The sequence below is a fragment of the Simochromis diagramma genome, unplaced genomic scaffold, assembly GCF_900408965.1.
Source record: "Simochromis diagramma unplaced genomic scaffold, fSimDia1.1 OVJJ01000293.1, whole genome shotgun sequence".
NCBI classification, from domain to species: Eukaryota; Metazoa; Chordata; class Actinopteri; order Cichliformes; family Cichlidae; genus Simochromis; species Simochromis diagramma.
Window position 1 is genome coordinate 2,807,717 of NW_024386801.1, and position 15,489 is coordinate 2,823,205.

Consider the following 15,489-nt stretch of genomic DNA (forward strand, 5'->3'; position numbering starts at 1 on the left):
ACAATACAGTAACAAAGCCGAGCTGTACAACGGAATCAAAATTGCACCAGAAACAAATAGCTTTAAAATAAGTTGTCAAATTGTAAACAAAAGCAGCTTAATAGTCAGTTTCTCTGAGTTACTATTCCCAATGAGCTCTGTGCAAGATTTCTGAAATTAGAAATAAAATAATTTAAATGGTGACATTCACAAATGACACTGAATTCACCTACAAATTCACCTAAAATCTGAGAGTTAAATATCTGAAAACCTGAATAAAATATATATGCATGGCTCGATATCAGCAGTGGTACATTAGAAAGCATGTTTTCTGTAATTTCCCTGAATCAACCCCTTTGAGTAAAATACAAAATTATGGGTTGAGGGAATAGTAATTTGAAACTGTATGCATGTGAGTGCGTGTATCACAGCACAAATATTTATACCATGATGGCGACAGCACTGTAATCAAAAGATACAATTCAGACTGGTTTCTATGGATCTATATCTACTCGAGGAAACTTAATTTATCTGCACAATTACGGCACATACTTTTAATTACATTAACAATAACATGAATCGCTGTAGTAACATCATTTCAGTTTCATTACCATGATTCTTATGATACTGAATCACTTTGTCTAGATGCTGCATAGTGTAACTATAAAGCTTTATGCATAGCTGTCCCAATGCAAAATAACCTATTCACTTTGATGAAATATTTACTGCTGTCCTTCACCTGGCAGATTGAGTTTTGAGCCTCTGTGTCAGCAAGAATAAACCCCACTGATGTGTCCTTGAGTGAGACACTGAAAGTCTATAAGCCTGTTCTAAAGCTGAGCCGCCACTCTGACGCAGGGGGTAAGCAAAACAGAATTCGTTATGGCAGACGGCAAACTATTACATACACATTAAACAGTGAAACGGGGCTTCCTGCATAGTACCACATTAACGGTATAACTCAGTCAAGTGCGTGCTCCTATCTCTCAGTGGTGCACTAACGAACGAAATTTGCCTCGTATATCTGATTAGCTACCACCCAGTAATTAAACACACAAAATTAAGTCGCAGGTTTGAGTGCAGTAACGGCCCAGAGGCCCCTTGGCACACATCTAATTACACAGACTCTTTCTTTACCTATGGCCATGTAGTCTTCACTGTCCCCAGGCATAAGAGTGGCCATCGGGCCGGCATACAGTAGCAGTCCGTCATCTTCCTCAGTCATAAACTCCAGTGAAAGATGGCTATCAAAGCAAGGCCTTATGGGGGGAAACCAGGCATAGCCGTTGCCAAGGAAACTAACTCTCATCTGCTGACAGTCTGGCCCCTCAAGCTGTGGGGGGCACTGGCACCTGTAGCACCAAGGAGGAAAACAGTGTGGAAAATCAAGGGAAAACAAGGGGAAAGAAACAATCAGTGTCATTCAGTTTTGAGTTCGGAGAAATCTTCACGCTGTCCAATCTCTGGATAAGTGCATGGCGACTTTTCTCCGGCATACGTGACAGCTTTGTTGATTCACGCAGACAGAGGTTTGACTTTGCTCTAACATGCTGGCTGTCAACAGACAGCTGGGAAAGCACTTTTTCAAATTGCATGCATTAGCCACGAAGCCCCAAATGTTCAACTCCACATTAAATCAATTAGCTATGAACACAACATTACTCTGATCTATTCTTTATCTATCACAGCTGTCTGAGCTGAACCCTCTGGAGGGAGTTCCTGCTCAGCACATCACATTTCCTTTGTTGGAAGATAATTATTTCCATTTCTCTCACTTTTCTATGTGTCGAAGCACCACAGATTTTCTCTTAAGGTATTACACACTGGCTGATAACTGTGCAAATGCTTCATCTTGTAGTTATCCACTTTGATTAGGACTTGAGCGGACTGGAAACTGGAAATTAAATGTGTTTTATGATTTTGCTGACTCTGTTTGTGAGACCACAGTGTTAAACATAAATAATCATACATAAATGCCATACAAAGATACACGTAGTAAAGAAAAACAGCTTATTTTTGATGGTGGGGATTGAGGGGACCAGTTGATCTCATCCTGTCCTCTCCACTGCAGGCATGTGAGACAAGCTGGCTTTGCTGATAATGTCAAAGCCATCTATTTTCATGCGGTGTCTGAGGAAAGCTGTGTGTACTGAGACTGTTAAGGGATGTTTCTCCCATTGCTGTTTATTCTGCAGAGGGGCAACACATGTCAGGAATACTGATCCATATGCAGCAAAAGGGTCGGCTTAGGCAGAGTGTAGCCTTATGCATACATATGCACACGCAAAGCACAGTGCGCCTCGAGAGCCGTGCCGGTCCAAATCAGGAGGTGCATGGCATGTTTTTCTTACTTCTGACTGACAATATCTGATCAGCTGCTGTCTGAGGTTTCCTGTTAAGCTCCTTTGACAGAGAATAGAAGCAGAAATTGGATTCTTTATGGCTGGACTGCATTCACAGGAGGGCATATATGACACATACAGGGAGATACTCTTCTTACAGAACAAAGGCTCCTTGCAGCAATATACAGATCAATTGGAGCGGAGACAATTTAAAGATACAAGGAAAAAAATGTGTGCACGCTGCTGTTGACAAACTTGCATGCTAACTGAAAATTTTAAGAAGTTGTGCGCATAGAGGGGGAAGGGTTAATCCCCTTGCCCTATATATATTTTTTAATCCAAGCACAAGTATGTACATGAAACAAAGTGCATGCTGTTTCTTCGGTGATATATGCTCACAGAGACCTACACCTGAATATTGACTGCAGACATTTATCCATATATAAGGTTAAATTCAAAGTACAGGTCTATAACCTTGATACCGAGGTTAGACTCATTATTTGCATCCTGGCAAGATAAACTCAGACTTCAGTTTTCAAAATCACCTGGACACACTCAAACATTGATTCCACGGTATAAAGGAAAGCCTTTAAAAAATGATGTAACTGCAGATTTAGCTAACAATACAGCCGAGCTCCTCAAGACTTTTAGTTCTTTTCGTTGCAGCTGAAGAAGATTTTTTTCACAGGGGACCCACAGTAATTCTGGGCTCAATTTCCAAGGTATCACTCTAACAGCAAATCTACTGGGACTAGAAAGAAGACTGCTGCTCTTATTTCCGTTAAATATCTTTTAAGAGCCTATTTCATCTTAAGTTCTTTACAACTGCAGAAATGCCTCTCACCTGTATCCGTTCTGCGTGTCGATGCAGGTTCCCCCATTAAGGCAGGGGTTACTGGAGTAGGAAGAGCAGCGTTGATGGGTCATTTCTCTGGCAGCGCAGCCACACACAGCCAAGGATGTTACTTTCACTGAGACCAGGGATAAAGCACCCGAGTCTATCAAGGTGGGTGAGTCACTGATGCTTAACTGTGTGGAGCAGCCACCGGATGTCTTGCAATCGGTGTGCACGCACTCATCTACTTGCACCTGGTGCACGTTCGCACGCAATACTGACTGCAGCTGCAGAGAGGAAAGGAAGAGCGCAGCAGATGAGTGAGACAAAAACGAGAATTACAATAATTGTGGCTGAAGATAACAGGGATTTGTATCACCGATGCCGGTGGCGCGCGGGACACGCTGATTTACACTTGGCGAAACAAAACAGCTTCACGAGAAATGCAAAAGAGCAAGGCAAGGCCTTCATCATAAATATTTTAATATTCTAACTGGCTACTGTTAAAGAATCATGATATGTCATTGGGTATGACAGATGAATCACAGCGATGCATAATGAACACATGGACGAAAGAGGGCAAGACAAAGACAACAAATAAATGGAAGAGACAAAGAGACATGACAGGGGCAGGCAGTAAACAGACACAAAGTTGGTGTGAAAATCAAAGGGCAGATAAAAAGCTGCTGGTTTCCCTCAAACCCCCCGAGTGTATCACTTGATATACAAGCACCGATGACTATCTATCCTACGTGATAACATATGTACCTTCTTTTTATGTGCGTCGAGGACACCGTGCAGCTTCTCTGGGCGCAGGTAGCCATTATCAGTTAGCACATTGAAGTGGATGTCCACAGTTTTTTCGTCTCTGTCTGCGATGCTAAAAACGTTGATACTCCCTGGTCTGACAGACAAGGTTTCAGACAGGAAGTCCCAGAACGCCTCGAGCCGACTCTTCCCCTCGACACGAGAGTCGATAAAATCTTTTGCTGTAATGCCTTCAGGAGACAAAGAGAAGGGAGGTTCGTGAAATAAGAACTACTGACTTGTCAATGACAACTACAGAGTTGATCAAAGTCTACCAAGTTCCTGATTCTATTAGTGTGAGACGTAGCCGAACATCCTTCTCTATTGATCCTATTTCCATTCTGAGTCATCCGTAAGGCAAATGAATCATGATGCACATAACACAAATTGTTTACTTTTTCACCGAAACAATGTTAGAGTCTTGACAAACTGTCTCGAACAGGATATTTTAATGACCGCGAAGGCAATCGCATTTGGCGTTTCACCTTCCAGTGATATGTGGAGAACGCGAGCAGTCACCTTTAATATCCCAAAAATGGTAACAACCTGGAATCAGACGCATCCATAACAGCCTTTGACTCTGTTTGCTGAATGACTTTTTAAATGTCAAGGACTTTACCTGACACTTCCAAACTGACCTTTATAACTCAAATGTACTCTGAGAGACTGTCAAAAAATGAACACTCTGACATAAACTTTAGAATGTTGAAGAAGGAGGAGGAAACGATTATCAACAAGCAGTATGAATGGTTGCTTTACAATGCTTAGAAATGTTAAATAATGCAAGTATAGAAAATTCTTTTGACAGCATATTATTTTTGTGTTAACTGGATTGACAACCTGATAATCATTCAATGAAAAGTACCAATTTATTCTTGCCTGTGGGAGATGCTGTCTTTTTCAACATCAGCCTCGAACAAGAATTTAACAGCAACAACAAAGAGCATGCTTTTTTTTGTCTGCGGAGGATGACTGAGAACAAGAATCCAATTGAAAACTTATTGTTATATAATTTTTTTTACTTATAGACCTGGGGTCACGTACAAGGTGCAATCAAAATGTTCAGTTACTCAGCCCAAAATCAACAACCTCCCATTATAGTTAGTCTCCTTGGGCATTACCATATTGCCTTTAGTGTGGCAGATATTTTTAGCTTGCTCCCTCAAAGTCCAGCTCCTGTCCCTAGTATGTGCTAGAGCTGGCCAGAGAAAAATCCTCAACTTCATCTTTAGGTTAAGGATAACCATTAACCCCATGACCAGAAGGTTGGGGGTTCAAATCCAGCAAACAGCTACTCTGAGGTACCCTTGAGCAAGATACCGTCTCTACACACTGCTCCCCCAAAAGATTTCCACCATGTGGGACTATAAGGGGGTTTAAAATAAAACAAAAAAAAGTTTAGCTAACAATGCTTAAAATACAAACTGGACTGTTGAAAAACAAAACTAACTGAAATGAGGTTGTGAAGGCTGGAAAACTAACTAAAAAAAATAAATATAGTGGAATGAGTTTTAGTATTTGTTAGTTTCATGTAATTTTATCACAACATGTCTGATCTGAAGCTTTTTTGGATGTCTAATGAGAGACTGAGAGTAAACTGCCTGTACTGATTTTCCTAAATCTGGCCTTGACAAATGCCCTCCATGCAAAAGTAAATAAAAAAAAATGAACTAAAACAAATCATTTTAAACAATAAAAACACTGAGCTTAAATGACAAAATCTACTTTGGAAACAGAAAAAAATCCAAATGAAATAAGAATAAAAGGTTAAGAAATACAAAACTGAAATAACTTTGGTAGGTGAAAGTAAAATGCTGTTAAATGTTTCAATATTCATGGTACTGTGTAGCAAAAATTGGAACTTTTCCATATGTAAACACTGAGTGGAAATTACAGTTGTTACACTTGAACTTCTGCAGCTGTGCTATGCCGTCTATTTTCCTCTTTTTGTCATAGCAACATGTTTGATTCTCAGATTTGCTACATTTGCCTCCCTGCGACTTGGACCACTTCCCCAAAATGAAATTTGAAAATAAAATTGGAAGGATGCAGTTATAATAAACTGTAGGAGATCCAGTACACATCATTAATGCACAAAAGCAAATGCTCACAACAGAGTGATATTAAAAGAGCAGCTGTGCTAGAAGCGATGTGGTGCTGCCCAAACAGGCTACCTATGAGGTTAGAGCAAGTCAATTTGAATCAGCTATGTGCTTTGATTTTTTTTAAAGGTGGAACATTTTGATCACATGCTGTACTGATGAAACAGGGAAAACAAAGTGCAACACATGTCTACCTGCTGTGCCGAAGGCACCCAGGGATTCAAAATTAACCCACAGCATTCATGCCAACATTTAAGTCGGTGTTTGTGCAAATGCTACCGGTCAAACGCAGTGAGGCAGACGATAAGATGGCCTTTTCCTCCAGCTCCCAGACATGAACTCTGACTCCTGAGATTACATCAGGCCACACACCATCAGACACCTCAACCCTCAGCCAGTAGCTGCCACCTGGAATGTTCTGTCGCAGGCTTAGCTCTCCTGAGCTCTGGTCCACACTGAAGTACCTGAAGAAACAAATGAAAGCTGTAAAGTAGGAAACTGTTGCTTCAGTATAAAATGAGAGAAAGAGCAATTCAAAAGCAGGGTTCCTTTTGTTTCTTAGCTCCTGTCTGAAAGATATATACGAAACAGATGGCAGACAGACATGTAGAAAATTGGTCAGTGGTACCTGGGCTCACTCCAACAGGAAGTGAATGCAAATTAATGTTAAAAAACAAAAAGCTCAGAGAAACAGGTAAACAAAAAGTGCCAGGAAAAAAGACGGACGAGAAAGGAAAATGTTTCTGCTCGAAAAACTCATGAAAGGGCTTGATAGTTGTCATGGTAACTGTCAAAATTTGTTATATGAATAAAACAAATATGCAATTGGTATTTCTAATCTGATCTTAAGGGTGTGAACACTGAATAACTGCACGGTTCTGCAAGGTTCCTACGAAACAGCCTAATAAGAAGGGCTGTTTCATCCAAGGAACATAACACAAGTGGATCAAGGATTGCTTAGGTTTTTTTGCTGGGGGTGTTTTTTAATCTGATTGTATATTCCAGAATATCGATCAGCTTGCATTAGAGGCCAAGGAAATAAGATTAGGAGGATTAGGAAAAACTAACTGTGAGACGGGCCCTTGTTAGCAATGCGCCTACAGCATTTCTTTTAGCCCACATCCTCTTTATTTTACAGTTTGGCAGTTCTTCTGATACATTATTACGTTAGCACTTGTACCACTGCTACACACTGGGAGATCAGCATGTTTTCAGAGAACATTAGATGCATTTAACAGTGAGCTCTTACTTAGCTGCACTCGTCTCCAGAGTGTAGGTTTTGTTGTCCCAGTCATCTGGATCTGGGGCATATACCTTCCCCAGTGCTGCATTCGCTATCCTTCCTGTTCAAGGTAAACACACACACACTGACTCAGTCTGGACAGAATCTGCTGATGCCAACACTTATCTTTTTCGTCCCTCTCTTCTCCTTATCTTGCATCCTTGTGTTCTGTTCTACTTATTATGCTCATAACTGTGGAGTCCCACTGCTGGAATGAATAGGCTCTCAGTGCTCCACTTCAGAGAGCGTGGAGCTTAAGGAAGCGAGGCTATCTCAGTATGGATTATGTTATTATCGACCTGCAGTGCCAGAGTACTGCAGCTGGGTAAACAATGGCAGCCTGGATGAGTCACGCTGCTCCTGTTTTCCACAATTACCAAAAATGTCATGTAGCTGAGTGTGTGATCAAAACACTAACAAGCCAATGTGCCTAACCAACTTACCTGGAGGGTAGAAACACTATAAAGAAATAAGAATCATGATTCTTATCATATTGTGATGTTCAGATGAGCTTTAGGCATAGGGTTGGCAGGGGAAGACTCTGCTGGGAGCTTCAGAAAGGATGTGACAATGATATTACCATAAGAAAACACTGCTAGAATGTAATAGAAAGAAAGCAATTATGAATTCCAGACTACTCTAAGCACGTGTGGTGGTGAAAACTTTCCCCTAGAGCTGTAGTCTCAGTTTTCCCTCTTGACTCAAGCTCTCCTTGCGCTGTAAAAACAAAAAATCAGGGGCAGGAAGAAGAGAACAAGCATCTCACCCTTGTAGCTATGTACGTAGACATCTTTCTCTCCCGCCTGATGGGCGTTATCATTATGATCGCCAATAGTGATGGTGAGAGTGTTTGTGGCTGTCATCGGTGGCTCGCCGCTGTCAATCATAATAACAGGCAAGTGGAACTCACTCTGCCTTTCCCTGTCGAATCTCCGCAGAGCGGTGAGCGTGGCAGAGCCATTCCCATGGTCCTGTAGGTGGAAGTCAGTAGAGTACACAGAGGGCAGGGAGAGATAAAAAGGAGGCCCTTGCTCTGGGGAGTCTTTGTCAGTGACATACAGAAGAGTTGAACTCCTATTGAGCCAGACCACTTGAGGCACTGGACTGTTCTCCCACAGCATGGGAATGTAGGCTGTCTCCAGCTCTGGCCCGTTGTCATTCACATCTAGCAATGGCAAGCGGACCGTGACACTGCCACTCAACGGCGGGGTACCCCGGTCTGTCGCCATGACGACCAGCTCATAACCTGCCACTGTCTCTCGATCCAGCGGCCTAGCGACTGTGACCACACCTGCACCGCTGACTGCAAAATGTCCGTGCGGGTCTGACTCGGGGAGAATACTGTACGAAATGTCACCATTCGGACCAGAGTCGGAGTCAGAGGCCACAACCTGGATGACGCTGGTTCCTTCAGTTACATCCTCCGGCAAAGGAGACAGCAGATACGAGTCTGGGGTAAAAACAGGGGCATTATCATTCTCATCCTCCACCAGAACCAGACAGTGGATCTGGCTGGAAAAGTCAGTGTCCTCCACTTTGATGGTGAGGTTAAACCTTTGCTCCCCTGGCTGCTCAAAGTCCAGCTTTTTCTTCAGCCTCAGAGTGCCGCTCTGCTCCAGTCTGTGGCTAACCATGTAGAATCTCTGCTCAGGGTCTCCTGCCATCACACTGAAGGCCAAATGTCCGTATGAGCCGGCATCGGGATCCCCAGCACTCAGCTCCAGGATCGGAGCGTCTTCATTTGTGCCCTCAGGTACACGAGCGCCGCACCAGTCCTCTCTAAACTTTGGCACATGGTCGTTGATGTCCGTCACCACTATAGTGACGGTAGCTGTACCCGTCATGCCGCCACCATCCCGAGCCTCTACCACCATACGGTGCGTGTCGGCATGCTCACGATCGAGCCCCTCTGCTGCCACAGAGATGGTCCCAGTGCTGGAATCAATCATGAAAAGATCTGCACCGTCTGCGTTTTGTGAATTTTCCGTGATTTTGTAGGTGAGGATTGCATTTTGGCCTATGGCTGCATCATCAAGGTCTACAGCCATCATTTCCACAACTAATGTTCCAGGAGGGGAGTTCTCAGCTACACTGCTGTGGCAGTTATCAGGCGCACATGAAAAAGTGGGGGCGTTGTCATTGATGTCCCACACGTTGATGATAACATCCGTAAAGCCGGTAAGTCCCTCGCCCTCCTCGTCAGTGGCCATGACAACAAAACGCCAGACAGCACGCTCTTCTCTGTCCAGGGTGTGCTGGACGTACATCTCCCCCGTGATGTCGTTGATCATGAAGTGTGACTCCGCCCCTTGGCCATGAATGGAATACCGTATGGCACCCTGGTCTGCATCTTTGTCTGGGTCAGTAGCTGTCACCTGCAGAGATAACGACAACTTCCTGAGAAAATGGATATTCATTCATCCAGTCAACCCCAAATTACTGCTTCCTCTTATCTCACCTCAGCCGTCACCCAAATCTTCTTTGCTTTCGGATGTTTTTAGACAGCCCATTTAAGTGTTTGCACTTTTCCCTGACCACCCAAATTAAAGCAATAAGCTCTGATCAGGCATGTTTCTTACATCTGGCCTCGGAGTAAGTCTGACAGCTGCACTGCTGAATTTCCCCGCACAACATCTATCTCTGTAACTTAAATGAAATTTCTAGAACGTTTTAAGCTAGGGTAAAGCACTAACAGTAGATAAACTGAAATAACATGTCACGTTTTAAAATTGTGATCATTACTTAGCCGCAGCTATGGCCACACTAAGAAGGCGGTGTTTTAAGGATTATTACAGATGCTTAAATTACAGTAATTACTGAAAGAAGCACAGTATGTGTGTAGCCTCGTACCTGTAATACAAACACGGGTGACCCATCAAGCTCCTCTGTGACAGATCCGTAGTACTCATTCATGGAAAACACAGGCGCCTCATCATTCTTATTAACCACAGTAACTACCACCGCAGCGTAGTCTTCCCATTTCCCATCTGAGGCGAGAATCAGAAGCTTGTACCTCTTCTGCTGCTCATAGTCCAATGGCTGTGCAATAAAGATTGTCCCAACCTCTGGCTCGATGTCAAAGACACCACCTTTGTTGCCAGATGTTATCTGGTAGCGCAGCTTGGCGTTGGCCCCTGCGGCAGGAATTAAAAATGCATGTTTGAAAATGTGTTTAGTATCATTTTTACAATGTAGTAGAATTCACAGTGGGCTTTGTTCATGTCATTATTTCTTAAATCTCTGCATGCTGATACCTCACTATTGTCCCTTTTCATTTGTTGTTGCATTCCTCCAAAAACAAAAGGGTGTAACCACAAGGGTATTACACCACATTTCCTCTAAGACCTGACTATTAGTAGGTTTTCATGTCTTCCTTTCTTCTTTTGATTACTTAATTAAATGGAAACTTTGTACCTCGTCTCCCTGGCTTTAATCAGATACTAATTTAAAAAAAGAGTGTCGAAAAAAGTAAAAGGGAACATGAGAGCGAAAAGCAGCATAATGCGCTCTGATAGTTCTCCCTAGGGAATGATTGTGAGGCTTGGGAGAGGGTGGGGGGAGGATTGTAGTTGTAGGAAGTCAATATCTGAAGCTATGTGTTGTGTCTCTATGGTCACCACCCGGTGTGGTGGTTTAATACTGGAATATTTAAGATAATCTCCTGCAATGTACAGTCTTTGCTTTCAATCATTTTGTTGGGTTAAAGTAGCTTCAATCCCATGTAAATACACTAATCTGTACTATTAACACAACCCTTACTGACAAAGTGCTCCCTGTCTCCCACAGGGCCCTGGTAGGCTTATTGCGGTCAAACCCAGGGTGGAGTTTTTAAACAAGACAGATTGAGTAGAGCCTCTTAGGCACAAGTGCAACAGTATTGTAACTTTAATGTTGGTGGTTGGAGTTATTCCACAGCTATTCATCATTAGTGCTGCAGCCCAGCCTAAGCTGCACCCCCGCTCCCCATAAATACTTGATTAACGGACCTAAACATGTCTGATAAAGGGATCTTAGGCTACTGCTATACAGAGGATGAGCAACCGCTTTATTGCTTAAATCCCACCCACCCACTGTGTGGGAGCGTGTCACTCTTTTTGGAACATATGTGCCACAGTGCATTACCGAGCACTTAAATGACTACTAAATCTAGCACACTGCTTGATTTCAGCAGCATGATTTCAGCAGAGCTCAGACCAGATTGGAAAGGACTGCCCACAGGGTAACTTTATGAATACTGCTACAAATGAGGACCTATCTGAAGTAGTTTTGCTGTTTGCAGAAAGAGCCTGGCCAAACTGCAAACTGGAAATGTCTCTCTCTCTCAAACCCCCCCACCCTAAATTTAAATATTGGTTGTGGTTGGCTAGCTTCTTTAACCTTTATTTCTAGAAAGTGGAATCAGTAAAAATGCCACGGGACTCAATCGTTCTGATGTCATTTCAAACTTACCTTCATCCTCATCATTAGCGCTAACAGTGACAACAGCCAGGCCCACATCTGCATTCTCATCAACGCCGACTTCATACAGTCGCTGAGCAAACACCGGTTTGTTGTCGTTGACGTCGCTGATGAAAACTCTCACATACGCCGTGTCTGCAAGAATGACAGAATGGCAGAAGATTAAACGGCACGCACAGCTCACACACATACATACTCGAACCACTACTGTAAGTGTGTTACTCTCATTCCATCTGTTTATTGATTCTACAATTCATTGTCACTGTTTAGTGGGGAAGAGGTACTTAACCCAGCACAATGTTGCTCAATGACGTATAAATTAGACAAAACATTACTCACAAAGATCTGCTGTAAATTACATGAATTATTCATTTTGTCAAGAGTTTATTCTTTTTACAGGGGGGACGGTTCTGAAGAGAAAGAGTAACAATAATGGGGCTAAACATCGTCAACGAGCTACTTTCCTTTTTTTTTAACCGAGCGCAGATAACTAGGAAGGTTAAATATTTATAAGATGACAAGTGTTTGTGTCTTATCTGTGGGCTCCTCATTACATTGTTTATTCCTTTAGTTAAAAAGAGTAAATTATCTGCTCACAGAGCACATGGGTGACATGTTTATTTGGAGCTGCTGCAGTAAAAGATGGCGGAATGTGGCTTTATTTTCTTGGCTTGTTTTTGCATTTGCCTCCTCCGTTTGGTGCATCCCGGGGGTAACACAGAGACAGGTAATGTTTGCAGGGGAGATGAGCCCTTCTGGATGCGGTAGATATGTAGACACAACTAAGGCTCATCGCAAATGCTAAGCAGCCCTGGCAGCCTGAAGAGAGGGTTTTGCTACTCCAAAACACCACCCGGCACTCCTAACACCTCCTTCACAAACAGAGGCAAATACCCCCGTCTAAATACAAATGTCATAGGACGTCATTCTAAACACAGATATTATTACTGCGGAAATGTCACACTGTGAACAAGGTAAACAAACAAAGGCCTTTCTGGTTAAATTGTGAAACGAGAGAGTTAAAAAGGGGAAGAAATAAGGGATCGCTACAAGAAAGAGAGTTGGAAGAAATCTCTGAGCTATTTTCACATGGAAGAGAGTGTTGCTGTCTGGTCATGGCAGTAGAATAAATCAAATTAAAATTCACTTTTCAAAGTCAATCCCAAGGTGTAAATGAATGTATTGCCAATGCAGCCTTTTTAAAACACAGTGCACAGAGGAAGCACTCCTCACAGTTTAGAGTTACAGAGTTTCAGTATTGCCCTGTAGGCATATAGGGAAAGAACAATGCTGCTTTTTATGAACTGAACATCAGACCGGGGCAGAGGTCACCCTAAAGTTAACTCTGCCAAGTTATAAAGTTTCTCGGAATGCCACAGTAGTAAAAAAACAACATATTTTTGCATCAATTTAAGGCACAATGACACAATGAATCGGAAGTAGCTGTCGCTAATCATTTATGTCATTGTAACAAAAGAGTAATTTACACAAAGCTGGATTCTCAATTGACTTAATTGTCTGGAATAGTTTGACATTTTGACACACACGCTTTTTCTTGTATAGAGTCAGACGAGTCGATCGAACCCATCAAGTCATTATGTTAAATACAAAGCAAGAGACAGCAGCTTGATACTTCAGCTCTAAAAAACATTCAGAAAATAAACAACCACCAACATCTGTCCAAAGGTAAGAAAAAAAAAAGTGTAACAAAAGAAAAGTGTAACAAAAAAATCTAAAAAAATGTAACAGTTACAGATTTTTGTGGAATTTATGTGCCTGCTTCTTTCTGGCTGTGTGCCATAACAAGTTTTTGCACAGAACAAATCAAATATAACATTTTAATTAGTGAACTCTAGGGGTTATGATAAGCAAATTAGCCAGCTAGTGCAGCCCCGAGCAGCTACAGCATTAAACTCAGGTAAATTGAACATTAACCATGTAATCCAGTGCTGTGCTGGGAAATCATGGGGTCCTGCCATTCATTTCGATGTAATTTTGACACATGCCAATCATCATGAAAACATTGTTGAAAACCTTGCACACTCCACTCCCCATGGATATGACAAAAGCTTTGACTTGGCCTCCCAACTCCCTAGATGCCACTGCGATGAACCATTTATGAGGCAGGCCAGAACAATCCGGAACAAACCCAGTCTATGGAGGCCCTAGCCTGCAGCCTAAGACCCAAAAGAATTAGGGCTGTGTTAGTGAATGATGATGATGAAGGGGAATATTTGATAGCTCACTAATTAAAGTGATTTTTAGCTCATTTCCACATTGATGATAATTATAACAAATTTAATTTGCCTTGCTTTAGATTTATGTTGCATCTCCACATAGTATATCCAACACTCTGGCTGTTTATGTGCCTTTTGAGATGTGCAGAGACCAGTTCATGCTTGGACTTTTGCACGCTTAATTGTGTGTTAAACAGGTAGACTGATCCATCATCACCAGGTGAGATGAAACAGGATATTTCTGTCTGCTGGTTTGATTTTTAGATTTGAGCGTAACAAAACTGCACTAGAAGAGACACTTGTTTATTTTATCTCCTTTACTTTTATTTTCACGGGTGTTTATGCCGGTGAAAAACGCAGGGAGGGCGAGACAAAGAGGAGAGGAGAGATTGGTGAGCCATTTTATACATATAAAACAGACTGGATGAGTTAGCAGAACTGCCCAACGACACACACAATATACTGTATATATTTAAATATATTTTTTGAGCTTATTTATAATGTTGCCAATAATACATCGGTGCAAGAATAGTTGCTTCAGATTTTGAATTTGCCAAACATGAAACTACTTTAATGAAACTGGACAAGAGTTTTAAGTCTAGATAAAAACTTTTTACCCATCCAACTATCCAGTCACTCATTCTTAAAATTTCTCACCTGTGTTGGGCTGTTTGTACTTCCCAGGTCGAGCTGACTCTTGGCCATCTTCTGACTGAACCTCCAGTAAGTAGGAGCTACGGGCCTCACGGTCAAAGACAGCTTCTGTGTAGATAATCCCAAGTTCTGGGTCGATACGAAACAGATTGTGGTCCCCACTGCTGTCACTCAGCAGAGAGTAAGTGATCTGTGGAGCACAGGGAATTTGAAAATTAAGCTAAAGTAAAGTTTCAAGCAATAACCTGCAGAAACAGCAGAAGTTACAGGCTCTGTAGCTGAAAATGTCAAGAGGGCTAAGCAAATCAATACGCTCCATTCAACCAATATCGCCACAATCAGTGAGACAGCTGATGAAACAGCTCCCAAACCCACTTCAACAAAACTTTGAAAACAGTGGAACAAAAGCTTCCACGCTGGTGGGATTGTTGTGTGATGTTACATAATGCTCTTTGTAGTGTAAATGGATGCTTTCGCAGGGAAACAGCAGTCTCTAGATTTTTGTAAAATTACTCCATTTTGCCATACCTTCACAAAATGATCATAAGTGTATAACCACAAACCTCTCCATTAAGGCCCAGGTCTTTGTCATGGGCGGATACTTGCAGAACTGAAGTGCCTATCTGGGCTCCTTCGGTCACTGAGGCCTCGTAGATGGAGGATGTGAAAAACGGTACGTTGTCATTGACGTCTTAGGATAGAAATGACATAGTCACCGTGACAATGTGTTAATTTCCTGATACCACTCACAATATCCTTTTTCTGCATTCAGAAGTGTAACCACTGATATTTT

At 42.2% G+C, this 15,489-nt stretch overlaps 1 protein-coding gene across 1 annotated transcript in view; it reads right to left on the reverse strand.

The window, feature by feature from the left end:
- The window catches only part of LOC120729491 (neural-cadherin-like), a 106,180-nt gene that overhangs the window by 19,115 nt on the left and 71,576 nt on the right, over positions 1 to 15,489 (reverse strand). Inside the window, exons 14-23 of the mRNA XM_040025116.1 lie at positions 15,260 to 15,387; positions 14,700 to 14,886; positions 11,797 to 11,940; positions 10,198 to 10,481; positions 8,114 to 9,722; positions 7,315 to 7,408; positions 6,345 to 6,529; positions 3,925 to 4,154; positions 3,166 to 3,443; positions 1,117 to 1,331 (exon numbers count right to left, since the gene is read on the reverse strand). Coding sequence (XP_039881050.1) covers positions 1,117 to 1,331; positions 3,166 to 3,443; positions 3,925 to 4,154; positions 6,345 to 6,529; positions 7,315 to 7,408; positions 8,114 to 9,722; positions 10,198 to 10,481; positions 11,797 to 11,940; positions 14,700 to 14,886; positions 15,260 to 15,387 — 3,354 coding nt within the window. The remainder of the gene's footprint in view (positions 1 to 1,116; positions 1,332 to 3,165; positions 3,444 to 3,924; positions 4,155 to 6,344; positions 6,530 to 7,314; positions 7,409 to 8,113; positions 9,723 to 10,197; positions 10,482 to 11,796; positions 11,941 to 14,699; positions 14,887 to 15,259; positions 15,388 to 15,489) is intronic.